The sequence below is a fragment of the Lytechinus variegatus genome, chromosome 8 (genome assembly GCF_018143015.1).
Source record: "Lytechinus variegatus isolate NC3 chromosome 8, Lvar_3.0, whole genome shotgun sequence".
In the NCBI taxonomy this organism is placed as follows: Eukaryota; Metazoa; Echinodermata; class Echinoidea; order Temnopleuroida; family Toxopneustidae; genus Lytechinus; species Lytechinus variegatus.
This window is the reverse complement of record NC_054747.1, coordinates 34,067,522-34,083,303: the sequence shown is the minus strand read 5'-3', so window position 1 is coordinate 34,083,303 and position 15,782 is coordinate 34,067,522. Positions and strand designations below refer to the sequence as shown.

The 15,782-nt window shown below is 35.3% G+C and overlaps 1 protein-coding gene across 11 annotated transcripts in view; it reads right to left on the bottom strand.

Moving 5' to 3' along the window:
• Nucleotides 1-15,782, bottom strand: part of LOC121420408 (rho guanine nucleotide exchange factor 12-like) — a 101,506-nt gene that overhangs the window by 55,745 nt on the left and 29,979 nt on the right. For 9 of the 11 annotated variants that reach the window (XM_041615026.1, XM_041615027.1, XM_041615028.1 and 6 more), the window contains 6 exons: nucleotides 14,598-14,729; nucleotides 13,965-14,003; nucleotides 7,082-7,297; nucleotides 5,812-5,943; nucleotides 4,816-5,004; nucleotides 3,928-3,948 (listed from right to left, as the gene is read on the bottom strand). In XM_041615026.1, coding sequence (XP_041470960.1) covers nucleotides 3,928-3,948; nucleotides 4,816-5,004; nucleotides 5,812-5,943; nucleotides 7,082-7,297; nucleotides 13,965-14,003; nucleotides 14,598-14,729 — 729 coding nt within the window. The remainder of the gene's footprint in view (nucleotides 1-3,927; nucleotides 3,949-4,815; nucleotides 5,005-5,811; nucleotides 5,944-7,081; nucleotides 7,298-13,964; nucleotides 14,004-14,597; nucleotides 14,730-15,782) is intronic. The other 2 variants (XM_041615033.1, XM_041615030.1) reach the window with 2 other exon arrangements.

Below are 15,782 nucleotides of genomic sequence, written 5' to 3'. Positions count from 1 at the left end.
TTTGTTTGTAAATATAAGAATACTTTAGAAACAGGTTTATAAAACCCTTGGAGATAATGTTGAAAGTTTAAGAATAGAATAAAAGAGCATTGTTTAATAAAGTAAGTGATTTTTAATGCATATAACATTAGATAATCCGAAACAATATGAAACACAATACAAATATACAAAATCTAAATGAAAATGCTAAATAAATCACTTCAAACCCTATCATGAACAAAATCATGGATTCTAACTTATCACATGCTTTTATGGGATGAATAAAGTTCATCAAAATGGATTTACAATCTGGGGTTAGATTTGAAAATATCTCCAAGATGCAAAACAAATTTTTACAAATTCAAACACATGATCAAATTCAACTATGAAAACTTCTACAAAAATCTAAAAAATGAAAAAAAAAAACACTCTTCTCGTTTTTTAAGAAATGTACAAGTTAAAGTAAATAAGAACAGACAGGATTCATTAAATCATTTTTTAATTTGTTAGTTAAAAGGTGCATAATCGTAGATTTAAAAAATCACCATCATAAATAAATTAGTTCTATATGCTTCTACATAAAAGTATAACAATGAAATCATACAAATTGAAGGGTTGTATTCATTAACTTAATTGAAAAAGTTAATTGTAAAATTAGAATTTCCTTTTTTATCTCATAAAGAAGTTATGAACATAAATGTTAACTCTACAATATAGAATATAAACCCCAAGCAAGATCATATTTCCAGAAAATTTACAAAGTACTATAGGTCTGTGTATAAAGAGAAATGCTAGTGGAATCTAGGCAAATTCAATTTTTTAAGAACATTTTACAAGGCGAATGTATACGTTATACAGATTCTTTTCAAATTCTTGAATTCTAAGGAGAGGTCATGTCCAAGAAAATCTATACAGAAACTACATGTTTATTGAATTCTTAAAATAAATGTTAATAGTGAGAAGATGCTGATGTAGATAATGTAGATTTTGCTCTAGGAAAAAGAAAATCTGAATAAATGCATGAGGTCGTTAAGAAGAAAGAAAGTTGCATTATGACACAAACAAGCAACACGCAAGCTTTACACTGATAACGATAACAGATGAGAACAAGTATGTTTGTGTCCGTTAAAAACCTGAAGAATGGTTTGTTTTTCAAACATTTTTAAACTGGAATATATTTTGTCAGAGGTTAGGTTAGCTATACATTTTGTTTGGGAATTGATCGTCTTGTAAGTTTAGCCAACACCCCTGCATAAATGAATATAAATTAGTCTGCAGGCACAGACCCTTGGTTTTCGCTATTTGCATAGTGCATAATGCAGGGTCTGGAGTAGTGAGACTAGATTCACTACATGTATGTACTGTGGCTGGCTCTACACAGATAGAGAGATTAGCATCTAGTCTTCAGTCTAGATGTGGTTTGGTTAAAGTGTCAAATACGAGTCTGTGCTTTTGCAGACTAAATATAAGTGTGCATTTAAAGTCTGTCTCACACTGCGATCCGACACATTATTTTCTAATAAATCACATTTTGCATTAAATGTGATGAAAGTTCCAAAGAGAAAAATTACTTTATTTGAAGTTTGGCATAATGTTTAATAGGAATAATGAACTCATAATGTTGCTTTGCGGCCGATGATGACATCCTACAATGAATTTTGATTTCAGGAGTCCTACAACCATTCTGACCACAGATCACCAAGATTTTATTGGCTGGAATGTTCATGGCAAATGTAATTACGATTTCTTTAAAAATCAGATCGCTACCAATCACAAAGTGTGAGCCGGGCTTACTCTCTTCTTCCCCACCCCCTTTATGGAACTGCTAGAGGAAACCAAATTGAAGCCTGTGCCATCCTCAATATTCCTTTCTTACCACACTTTACCAAAACAAGATCTGTAAACCCCTACTCTTACAAATAAACATACTTTAACACCCTACTCCCTTTCCTATCGATCTTAAATGTACCATCATTAGCAAGAATATTTACATTGTATAATCCATTTGCCCTAATATGATGTTTCATCTTTTTAATACCTCTATTAGGATTGCCGCTTTCCCAGCCAAATATGAATCAAGTTTTTCAAAAGAAAGGCAAAAATGCTAATTTAATGATCTACCTACATTTCTAAATTTTGTTTGATGTCTTTAATAGCGTACTAGTAAATACAAGCTTTCCGATAAATATGTTTAGTGATTACAAACCCCCTTTCTTTACTTGTTTAAAATTACTACTAGCAGTGTAAGTTTTGCAAGAATTTACTTTTTTTTCTAAAGAATTCTATGGGTCCATTCAATCGAAACTTTTTAACACTGGAAACATGTTATGAAAGATGTTTGGTTCAAAGCTTTTGAGGTTGGTCATAAAATAATGTCTCTCAAAACACAAGAAAGACTAAAAACATGTATGTTTGTGGAAAGGTAACTCTGTTGAAACATGGAGGTTGCGTGAGACTTAAAAAATGCGACAGAGATCTTAATGATTCTATGATCATTTCTCTTCAGGTAATGCACTGTAATGCAACAGTCGCATCAGCAAAACAGACTCAAGACTGACAAAAGCTATAATCAGGGTTCCCACAGAAATTTGAAACAGAATTCCATGACTTTTCCATGACTAAATTGCTGCTTTCCATGACTTGCTTTTTGGCACGGTTTCCAAAATCAGACACATTATGATGGCCTCCATAACCTCCCCTCACAGCCATCCATTCCACCCACTACCTTACTCATGACATGTACATCTACATGTATTATCATTGGTATATGGTCTGTTTCTGACCAGGGTACAGTACCACTTTCGTTTCACCAACATCAAGATTCAAGCCATTCAGCCATGAGGTAAATGCAATTCCGTGACTTTTCCATGACTTTTCACAAATTTTCCAAATTCCCTGACTTTCCAGGACCACAAATTTTTCCAGGATTTTCCATGACCGTGGGAACCTGTATAATGTTAGTCCTAATCAATATCAGTATATCACCGATCGGTTTGGGGTCAGTTTCATTGATGCAACTCTTGGATTGATCAAGTGGCAGGGCTTGAAATGAGGGAGAATTGTGGGCTAATGAAATTTAGCTTGAATGTTGTCTCAAAGTTACTATGGTTTGTGTTTGGGAATCATGAATTTGGATTCATGTTTGGAGGTCTACTCATGGGTGAGTAGTAGCAGTCTTGAATAAATATACTTTCCACTGATGTTTGTGTTTCTGGTGTAACAAAACAATTCAAACCAACCAATCATTGAGGCATTGTTGGGAAATGGCATAGTGACTTTAAAAAAAATGATTTGAATGAATTGATTTATTTACTTCGGAACTGGTGCTTACAAAGGTGGTGTTTAATGAATGTTTTGATTTAGATTTTTACTAAAACTCTATTCCGACGTTACATTCACGCTTACCTAACACTGCAGTCAGGTTGCAATTTTGTAAGTAATAATTGACAATTAAATGCAATGAGATCCTCTACCTTTGCTGAAGAGTGGTTACTTATTCCAAATAAAATCACAATTGTCAAGCAATTTGAACAGTCATAGATTGATAAAGCGCTATATAAATACGAATTATTATTATTATCATTTCCTATCAATTACAAAATAGTGGGAAATCCCCTACATTTGTGAGGGGATTCCCCTCATTTGGATGAAGAAAATCAAGGTTCATTAGAACACATTGTAGAATTGCTATACTAATTCAGCATTTCCATTTCTAGAAAAAAGTTGTCTTCTTAAAGCTGGCGTGGGGGGAGGGTAATTTAACTAGACAGTCACATGACCTACAATACCTCGGCTGATTGGATGGTTTGAATTCTTAATACGAAAGCAATCAATGATGAATACAAAACAAACACAACAAGCTCTTACAAAGACAGAAGCATGAACGTGTCTATCAATCGTGGAGCAATATGCAGTATTGTCTTGTAAAAACAATGCATTTGCACTTACTTCAGGGGGTACTGGAGGCACCTACGATTTCCAAAAACCAAACATAAAAGAGGACACAGCTCAAATAATGATAAACATAGAACAAAATTTATACTACATTTTAAGGTAGTTAAAAAAAAATCTTGGGATTTCTTTGGGGGAGGAGCAGGATTGAAGATGGAAGATTGATTTGGTGGCACCTAAAATTTTCAAAAGCAAACTTAAATGAATACACAGCACGGATCAGAATACAGATTTTACAAAGAGACAAATTAACACAAGTTGTACAAAATTCTAAAAGTGTTTTGTTTTACAAAGAATACAAGCATCACAAAGAACATACATTACACAGATTTGACAAGAACACAAATTATATATATTTTTTAATTATGTGTGTCCTCCCATTTCTTTCTTCAATGAGAGGGGAGAAATGGTGGTGCTTTTGAAAGAAAAAAAAAATAACTAAAAACAAACTTAGAATAATGGCTTGTGTTTCTATGTTACACAACTACTGTACATAGGCTTTAAAAAATCAATATTGGAACTGAAGCTGACATAAAAGAATAGGGAATCATCTTTCCAACATTTAACAACCAGAAAAGGTTGAAAATCTCTCTTCCCTTCCCTTCCCTCCATAGGAATCTTCAACTATTAACAAATCTCTGGCAGGGGCTACCTAAACATCAATTAATTATTTAAAACATTAGCAAGGATTCTGTTTGAAGAGACAGATATTTCCAAATAGGTAGTCAGATTTGATAGGGTTACTTGGTAAGGATAAAATCATCTTCATCCACCAACGCATGTATCGCAGGAGATAGCTACACTTCAGAGAATCAATGAATATAATTAGCAAGAAATGTGTTTGAAGAGCATTCGCCATCAACGTGCTCATCGAGGATACCTTACCGGTTCGTTATCAGATTGGAAGTCGTCTTCATCCATGCACATGATGTTCTTCTGGCCTTGGGGCGTTGGTCCAGGGGCATGGAGTGAGTGGAGTTCCGAGACAGCGGGTGCGTTGAACATCTCCGGTTGTACGACGGTAGGCATGTGAAACTGAGGCATGTCTGCCGTGTCGGTCATCACTCTGGCATGCTACATGGATTGATAATGAAATGGACAATATTTAGTAGGGTGGAGGTGCAGAGTGATCTCCCATGTCTTGACTATACACAAGAAATTCAGGGTTCAACCCTCGGCCCAATGCTTATGTTTATGATCGTACACCCCTTTTTTCACTTTCCATCTTTTTGGCCAAGAATTCATATTTATTTTATTCCCTTTCATACTTTTCTTTTCCTTGCATACTTTCTTAACCAATACTGATTTTTATATATAAGTATCACTGGAATATTCATCTTTGTACACTTTTTTTTGAACTGCTCAGGGGGCCATATCATAAAGGCGTTCATAAGTTAAGAGCAACTTTAAGAACAAACGGTGAACCTTCTTTACGCGGTATTAAAACCATCTCCAATGAATATACCATTTACCAAAAAAAACGATCACCAGTCTTTCTTAAAATCACTCTTAACTTACAAACAGCTTTATGAAACACCCACCAGGTTTTTTCTATAATTGGATTATCAATGGCCAATGAATCACATTAATTAATACTTCCAATATTATAAATTGCCTTCCTTTAAACAAACTATTTATCTCTTCATATAGTTTTATACCTACACAATCCATTCTACACATAAATAAATGTGTAAAAAAGTATATTTTTTATAAAGCTTGTTAAATGATATTTTCTAAATACATTGGATAATGCCTTTTTAGAATTTGTGACGCTGTATATGCATGTTACCATGAACAAATGAAGGAAATTGGAAATGAAACTAGAGTTGAACTGTGGTAGCTTTGTCCATAATAGTTAAGAAAAAAAAGGTATATTTTTACATCTGATTCTATGAGACTTGTTTCCACCACTCCCTCCATGGGAGTGACTGCCTCCATGCCTAGCATCTTAGAGGTAGCTGCTTCACCATCCTCAAACTCAGGATCCATCGTCTCTCCTGGTAATGACTTGGTCTAAGAAAAAATAAAAAAGTTAATCAATAAGATGAAAATAAGAAACTCTTTTATAACTTTGAATTCAACCTGGTAGCTATGGCACCTTTAAGTCATAGAAACTGTCACAGAAAAAAAAAATTACAAGGGCGAGCCAGAAATTAGGTCTTGGCTCAAAGAAAGCGTTAATGTCATTTTCTTCATCTTTATGGCCACTTCAGAGGTTTGCAATACAAAAGAAAACCTGAACATCAGCAAACAAACTAAACGTACTGGATTTAATTCTGGATTTTATTTCTGTAATTCCAGATTTCTCATACAACAGAAACATCTTATACAAAGGAATCCAACAAGCATCTACACTGCTAATCCTCATATGGGGGTGCAGCAAAGCTGCTAGGGGATTTCTGCTTTAACAGGGCTTTCACAATTGTTCTTGCGATCGTTTGCCATCATTTGGTCACAATATATGTTGTACAGAATTACAACGGTTGTAAGCAGTCGCACCACCAATTATGAGAGGGGTTAAAGACACCCCACAGATTTTCAGTAAGGTATATACATGTAGATGGCTTTCACAATGTACTCTCCACAATACAGACTGAAATCCCAATTAGAAATAATTTTTTGGGAAAAGCCATATGTGTGAGCAATGATCTGACTCCCTAGCTCTTTGTCTTGTCAAAACATCAATTGACCTTATTCATTGACATCATCGAGCCACCATCTTAGAGGCTAAATCCATTGCCTTGCATATATGTTGATGATGCTGCAGATGGTACATCACTAACAACTCCAATTACACACATTCCTACATAGCCTCTAAAGGAGGGCACTATGAGCTTATGACATCACATGCAAAACTTATATTGTTATAAAGGTCTGTCACATCTTTCCGTGCAAGCTTTGCGGGTGAATTGCGCTTGATTGCCCTCAACTTGAACGCAAGAAAGTTATGAGCATGTTCAAAACTTTTCTGCGTGCAAATCAGTGCGCTCCTGTGGGCAACTGCCTGTGAGATACGTGCAAGATACTGTCATTACGGGCGACCTGCGTGTAGCGAAAAAAGTCACCCGCAACTCACATACAAGGCTTGCATGGATCAAAGTCACTAGGTCTTGTATTGAGGTTAACGTTACATAACTTCCTTCATTCTTACCCTTCCTATTGCCTCAATGTCCTTCTTCTGTTTCTTGTCCCTGTTGAGTGGCTCAACCACGTTGACCTTGCCGTCTCTGACCTTCTGCCTGGCTACCTCCTTGGCCTGTGCGTCCGAGTTGTTCCTCTTGACCCCTGCTGTAGGCGATTGGTTGTTGATCCGGGTGAACGTCTCCGGACTACTTCTCTGTCTGTGGTGGCTTATTCCTTGCGGTAACTGTGTCGTCGGTGAAGTTTATGTAAGAGATAAGGAGTAACGGATGGAAAGGATTAATTCCACATGCAATTTTCATTTTCATTGTAAGCGCTTTGGGCCTTATGGGAAAAATGCTGTATAAGTACTAAGTATTATTAGGGTACTGGATGTATGGTTCCCTGACATTTGATCCTGTGACAATTGCTCCTGGGACAATTGCTCCTGGGACAATTGCTCCTGGGACAATTGCTCGAGGGACAATTGCTGCTGGGAAAATTGCTCCAGGGATAATTGCTCCTGGGACAACTGCTCGAGGGACAATTGCTCCTGGGACAATTGCTCCAGGGACAATTGCTCCTGGGACAATTGCTCCTGGGACAATTGCTCCTGGGACAATTGCTCCTGGGACAATTGTTCCTGGGACAATTGCTCCAGGGACAATTGCTCCAAGGACAATTGCTCCTGGGACGATAGCTCCTGGGACGATTGCTTATGCGCCAATTGCTCCTTCCAAACTTCCACACACAGGCCCCCAATTTCAAACCTAACCCCAACCATAATCCTAATCCTCAGGTCATTCTGAAGTTCTGAACTAAGAATTCCATCACAACCTCAAGCCTTTATACCTTATACCCTGAGAGGAATTTGTGGAGGAGCAATTATCGCAGGAACAAATGTTGCATTTCTGGAAAAGGTTTACATGTACATTGGGGAGACTTCAACTATGGTGTTGGTGTTAGTGCTGGTTATGGTGTCAGAAGCAGTTCAGATTGCATTGGCTTTTAATACACCAACACCTAACATAAGTTTCCATACAGGAGCCAAATTACAATACATTGATAGCTCAACACCTGGTGTTGTGCTGATTTGGGTGTAAAAATCCTTCCAAGAAAAGACCAACACCAAAATAGAAACCAGACAGTGTCACCAATCTTTGATCCAGTGATTGCAAGACAACAGGCAGCACCAGTTTGCAGGTTCACTCGGCTTTAGATAGTCCACAGGAGACGTTTACCCAAAATTTTGAACAAGAAAAAGTTTCATTTATTTTAATGATCATCCCTACAGATGACAAATTACTCCATCAAATATAAGTAATACATTTTGGGTAACATACAATCTCAAATCTCAAAAGTATTGCAGAAAGGGTTGAATTTTAAACCAACTTAAATTCAAAAGCATCATTGATTGGTTGAAAATCAAGTCACATTTGATTTTCAACAGGCCACTGAGAACTAAATTTTGTTTGTTATTCAGTTAAGTTGCAGGCAACTCTGTCTAAAATCTCTTTAGACAAAAAGTCTGTTTGACTACAGAGGCAAATTATATCAATACTTTGACATAGGCAATTATGGATTTACATGTATCAAAGGTAAGTTTAATGTAGATATGACTTCACCCTTGTTTGAGCTCTCATTTAATGACATAGTGATTTTTCTTTATATATCTTTTTCCTGTATATAAATGCTGAAGATTTGTTGTTAAAGCATAAAATGTATATGTTCATTGGTTTTTTTATTTGGTGAAGTAGTTTTTAACTGACCGTTGATAAATAAACACTTCGTTTTTCTTCCACAAAGGCCCAGAATGCCCTGATCAATCCAGAATATTTTAATTCATGAATTAAAAACAAATGCATGAAACACAAACTATTCAATAAATATGGAATTAAAAAGTGTATTGATAATTCATTTGGTTAGCTGCATGAGTTAAATACACCACATATGTTGCCCAAGTTGTGAGCCACAATACATATACTTTGTATACTTTTTTTTTGTAATGTTAGCTACAAATTACAAGAATGTTAGATACAGAATGAACAAGAATTAATAGTCTCACAAATTGTAAGTAATGAAGAAGTTCAACTGCAATGAAAAGCAACAGGGTTATATAATTGAATGCAACCAGACATAAAAATAAACACTTAGGTGAAACGGATAAGTATTATGGAATGAAGGGATGGGAAAACATATAACCAGGGAATAAGTTAACTTTACAAATTTGAATAGCATTTTTGGTCATAAGAGAAAAGCTCTCAACTAAGTACTGTACAGTCCTATGGAAAAATATGCTATACATAAGACTATGTGTGGTAGTCTTTGAAAAATGTGGAGCAAATTGCAATGCTATATCAGGAAAATCATTCTCTGATATTTTATAAGCATTCTCTTTCAGTAGCTAATGTTTCTTTCATGTTATCTGATGAACATGGTAATAGAGCCATTGATAATAAAGAGATTTAGTCTAATTGCTTCATGTTTTATTTCATACATGTTTTAGACAGCATTTAGCAATAAACTACACCACAGTCTCAATATGTGATATAAACTTTTTGAGTTGAAAAATTTCACAAAAATTTCTTACAGGGGATATCTTATTTTCATTACATGGGCTCATCTATTACATAATTTATACATACTACCGTTAAATTATTAGTAGTTTTTTTATAACAAATATAAGCAAGTTAATTTCTCATCAAAGGATTGATATACTTTGCATGCCATTTCCTTATGATGCAATAGATTTAAGGCAGCAGTAAAATATCAAGTGATTTAATATCAAAGTTAGTAAAAATGTTAGTAGTTAAGAAAACCAATACATTTAGCCAGTCTCTAACGAGTTAATAAAAAACTTTCAAATAGTCAGAGAGTAAGATCAAGTTAGTTATGTATTATAAGTTGTTTGTTTGTCTGTCTAAATGTATTTATTTGAATCTAATGAATATATTGCTGGATGTCATTATGTCATGATAGTAGCTGACGATGGTTAGGAAAAACACCATCAAATAGTTCACCATTTCAATTATAACAAAGAAAGTACAGATGTTGCTTACTTGGAAAAAAAATGTGAATTGTGTTTGTGATAAAGTGATATGGTTGTATTCAGCTTTCAATATTTACCCCCCCCAAAAAAAAAAACAAGTGGAATGCCTCTGGCCGTCTCACCTGCATCACGCGGTTCAATATAGCAGCAGTGCTGACTATGAATACTACTCTAACTCGCACAAGATGTTCAGTGATACATGGTTACTCTTATGTCCAAGTTTAATGAACTAGACCACTTTTTATGAACTAGACCAATAAACTTACAGAGATATGATGGTTATTCAACAAAAAACCCCAACATGGCCAAAGTTCATTGACCTTACATGACCTTTGACCTTGATCATGTGACCTGAAACTCGCACAGGATGTTCAGTGATACTTGATTACTCTTATGTACAAGTTTCATGAATCAGATCCATAAACATTCAAAGTTATGATGGTAATTCAACGGATACACCCAATTCGGCCAAAGTTCATTGACCTTTGACCATGGTCATGTGACCTGAAATGAGCACAGGATGTTCAGTGATACTTGATTACTCTAATGTCCAAGTTCAATGAACTAGACCAATAAACTTTCAAAGTTATGATGGTAATTCAACAGATACCCCCGATTCGGCCAAAGTTCATTGACCCTAAATGACCTTTGACCTTAATCATGAGACCTGAAACTTGCACAAAATGTTCAGTGATGCTTGATTACTATTATGTCCAAGTTTCATTAATCAGATCCATAAACTTTCAAAGTTATGATGGGAATTCAACAGATATCCCCAATTCGGCCAAAGTTCATTGACCCTAAATGACCTTTGACCTTGGTCATGTGACGTGAAACTCATGCAGGATGTTCAGTGATACTTGATTAACCTTATGTCCAAGTTTCATGAACTAGGTCCATATATTTTCTAAGTTATGATGACATTTCAAAAACTTAACCTCAGGTTAAGATTTCGATGTTGATTCCTCCAACATGGTCTAAGTTCATTGACCCTAAATGACCTTTGACCTTGGTCATGTGACATGAAACTCTAATAGGATGTTCAGTAATACTTGATTAACCTTATGGCCAAGTTTTATGAACTAGGTCCATATACTTTCTAAGTTATGACATCATTTCAAAAACTTAACCTCAGGTTAAGATTTGATGTTGACGCCGCCGCCGCCGCCGCCACCGCCGCCGTCGGAAAAGCGGCGCCTATAGTCTCACTTTGCTTCGCAGGTGAGACAAAAACCAATGTTTTTAGAGCAATAGTATATCATTTTTTCAGTGATATTACTGAACAAATATGCATAAATTTAATTTTTAAAGTATTATGTTTCTGGTACCATCAATGGCATATACTCAGCAATGTTATGTGATTATCATTGTATCATAGTGTGACTATTATCAGGTGCTTGTAATTGGAAAACTATCCAAATAGGGTGTCACTTCTGACAGTTTATCCTAACACTCTCGAGCAAAGAAAATCCTTGGAGCACATATGGTACTTTTTGAAGGAAAAAAAACGATACCTTTAAACCATGAACAAAAATCATATTTCAGTCTCTAATACTTGGCACAGACATGAAAATTTAAATTGAAAGTACTAGTCCTGAAAGTACTAAAGGTAAAGCATATGTAAAACATACTCAACAACCAAGTGAAAGAAGAACGTGGTTGTTTCATAAATACATCATTGAGACCATGTAAAATTCTGTATCATTACTGCTCTGCATAGACACAAGTGCATCAAGACCTACATAATTATTGTCTATGTCACTTTGTTAGAAAGTCTGAATCTGTCCTGAAAAATTATGCATCCGTTTTGTATATTTCATTCTCTCTTTTGTGAGCTCAATATAAGATTTGAAATAAATCTCTAAAAAATTCAAAAGACACTGTAAGCACAAAATCATGCTCCTGAGCCATTTTCCAAAAGCATAATTTGAAACAAAAATTGGTAAAAATGGTTTTCACAAAAAGCAGACACATATATCACTCTGATCACTCTCATTTTTTAGTTTCATTTGTCCTAAATTTCAATGAGGAAAATAAATCAAACATCACTCAAAAATGATCGGCTCTCTCTGAAGTAAAAGTGTGGGGGTTACATTTGTGATTTGCAGCCAATATATCTCATCTGCCGATTTATTATTGAACAGTGCATTAGGCAACTGTGGTTTTGATTTGATGTACATGTATGCTTTGCCCGACACCATTGAGAGTATGTTTTTAAATAGTGAGATGCAGTAAGTCAAAGACAATGGAAATACTTTGAAAGAAAATAGATATTTTAGTGTAATTATTATAAAAATACTTTTACTGAAGAAATATTTGTTTTTTATTATCAAGAAAATTGTAAACCATCAAGTAGAGAGATAGAAACTTCAAAAGGCACTCAGGCAAAAAGAGATATCAAATTCAAGAACAGGCTCAGAAAAGAAGGCAAACAAAAAGGACGGAGACACAGAGATTGAGAAAATACTTCATCAGAACAAGAAAGTCAAAGGAGTACAGAGAATGAAAGAGATCTAAAGACAGAGAAAGATATGATTATTACAGATAATGCTACAGAATGAATGGGTAGAGAATACAAAAAGAAGAAAAAAGAAATAGCTGGTAGAAATAAAGAAGAAAAATAGAGAAAATAAAAGGGAGGGAATAAAAAGTAGAGAGAATGAAAAGGAAGGGGCAAAGAGTAGAAAAGAGAAGAAGCAAGAGAAAAAGGAGAAAAGACAGAGTGGCGATGGAAAAAAGGAGGGACAAAACTATAACTTTACAGGAAGCAAACAGATACATACCAAATGAGAGGTAGAAACAATGAGAAAGAACTAGAGAGAAGTTTGGAAAGAAAAACAAGTAAAAAGCTATGCAAACATAGGACAAGAGGACAGGACAAGAAGACATAGGACAAGACAGACAATACAGACAAGCAGACAAAACAAAACATTGGCAGAGACACATAGAGAGTCACAGGGGGAGCATTTCATGGAAGAGATAATGATTTTCACCAAGTATTGTTACAAGCTACTGAAATCCTTGCTTCTGATTGGCTCAGAGCAAGAAAGTTGATGAAAATCACTATTTGCTTCAATGAAACACTCCCACAGATACAAGAATGTGATTTGTGATAAAAGCACAGCAAACCCATGTCCCACTGCCACAATTTATATGAATTCACATCATACTGTATGTACCCATTTTCATATTTATGTTGATTTATCAGTATCTGCATGGTGCAAATCTCTTGAGAATGAAGTGTTGTGCACTACATGCAGGAATACACAAAGAAATATTGTGGCAGTGGGAACAGCAGAACCCCCATCAATGTGCATGCTCTTGGAATCATCCAACATTCAAGATGCTATGGGAGCCCTCAGGTACGCTCAAAGATTGGTCACGTCACCACAAATTTACGATAAGTGATTGCCAATAAGATGAATATGCAGTTGACTTTTTTCAGTCATAAATTTTTGGAGGAAAGAAGCAAAAGGTTGCGATGTCAGAAAGTTCATAATGTTCAACAAAAAAGTTGATTTATGGCCTTTTCATGAAATTTGTTATCGGGGATGCCATGTAGGTTTGATAAAAAAAGTCTAAAAATCTAGAATGACCCCTTTCCTACATGAAAAAGGGTGTTTTCTCTGGCAAAGCAAAGTTTAAAATGTCTGAATTTAGACTTTAATCTGAAAAGTGGCATCCCTGGGTATCAGTGGTTGTGAACTTCCGAATGACGTGACCTATGTCAATGAGTGCATAGCAGACTATGAGTATCTTAAATGTGAGATTACAGCATTGCCATGGAAGGGTGTTTCAGTGGATTTCAGAGCAAAGTGAGAAAGGGGCTTGGCAGAGAAAAGATGGCAATGTAGCAACAACTAACCCAAGGCCGTTTCACATCAGTAGCTTTTACATTCTTTTTCTGTACGAGAAATGAGAAACGAACAATGCGAAGATCGAAACGTGAACTGCGAAGAACTGGTGCTCACCAAAGCATGCAGTACTTCAATGCATGCATTGTGAGCATAAAGGAAAACATTTTTCTCTCCTTACAAAAAGCAGTATTCCTTAATGCAAAGAGTCATATCTAATTACTAAGATTTAATAAAGAAAAACAAATATTATAGATTAAGAGCAAAAACTATGAAACTACATGTAAATCTGAGCAAGAGACAGATTAATTTTGTTGCTAATTAATTTGTAATTGAAAAATCACCACATAACTAAATTCCTGCCTAAAAGAAGACTTCTAAAAAGTAGTTTTAACAGCTCAAAAAACATGCAACAATCAAATATGCGCAGGATTCCACTAAAAGATATCCGATTTCACAATTCGGGTCGTCAGAAAAATGGTGAATATTTACCAAGTATCAAGAAAGAAGGTGCGAAACCGCTTGAATATTTCTAATATGTAACAAGAAATCTCTACCAGTCAAAAAAAAAATCTCTACCAGTCTACTTTATAATCTACATCTCGTAACCCTCTCCAAATTCCCTATCCTGATCCTTGCATTACCTCTTCTGGAATAGGCTGGAATTCTTCGTTCATATTCGTGTGATCCGAAGCCGATGCGTGTTGCCCCTCCGTGGCTGTATACACGGGCAAATGGGCTGAGGTGGACGATTGCTGATTATTGCTCCCACCAGCCTACAAATATCAAACAATGAGATACAGGTTTTAATGATAAAATACTAAGTTAAGATAGAAAATCACAAATATCAGCACTCTTGGTGTATCATTATGTTGCTACTTTTGATTGTATTTCATCTATATTGTGATCATATTCTATTCATACTCATGTATTTACAGCTGCAATTAAACATCTTACCTACTAAACTTCACAATGAAAAAAAAATACTTCAAAGCATTTTTTAACTTTAATCTGTCTTAGTTTTGATTGTTGCTTTTTTTTTGTTATTTTCTGTTTTTTTTTTTTTTTTTACTTTAACATGGTATACATGTAGGGCCTAAATGTTAAAGCAACTGATTCTCTCTTCATGTTTGCCACTGTAATTCCATCATATTGAAAGGATTGAAAGATTTAAACAGAAATACTACATGTATGCAGTAAATGTGGACGACAAACACAATTTAGAACACATATTATGCTTTTAGTCCACTCTACACAAATTATCTATTGAACAGATTAAGCACCTTAAATCCCATTAATAAACATCAACAAAAGTGCACAAGACATATCAAAGACATACAAATAAAGCGATAATAAATGCAACAAACAGTGAAATAATGAATATTTTACAACTATTCTATGAGCAACACAAATCTATTTATTGACACAAGCTTCAATGTCCTGAAAAGGTCATACGACCTTCTCCAATTAGCTACCTAATGGGATGACATTTGACCTCTCTGTGGGGTGAAGGATCATGGGAGATTTACAAAGTCATGTGGGGTACTGTTTCAAGCACCTAGTCTACATTATCAGACTGTCTACATTTTTGCAATTTATTACTATGAATTTATCACTCGATGAAGCAGAGTTATAAGCCCTGGCCTTTCTAATTGTTACCCCTTTCACAAACCCATCCTCCAATTATCCGCCTAAGAGTAATTAATGCAGATAATTCAATAAAAATTGCATTCACCAACTCCGAAAATAATATGCACTATCTTTTATGAGCACCCGACCTGAAAAAGGCAATTGACATGGCAACTGCACACGCCCCCTCCGATGGGGTT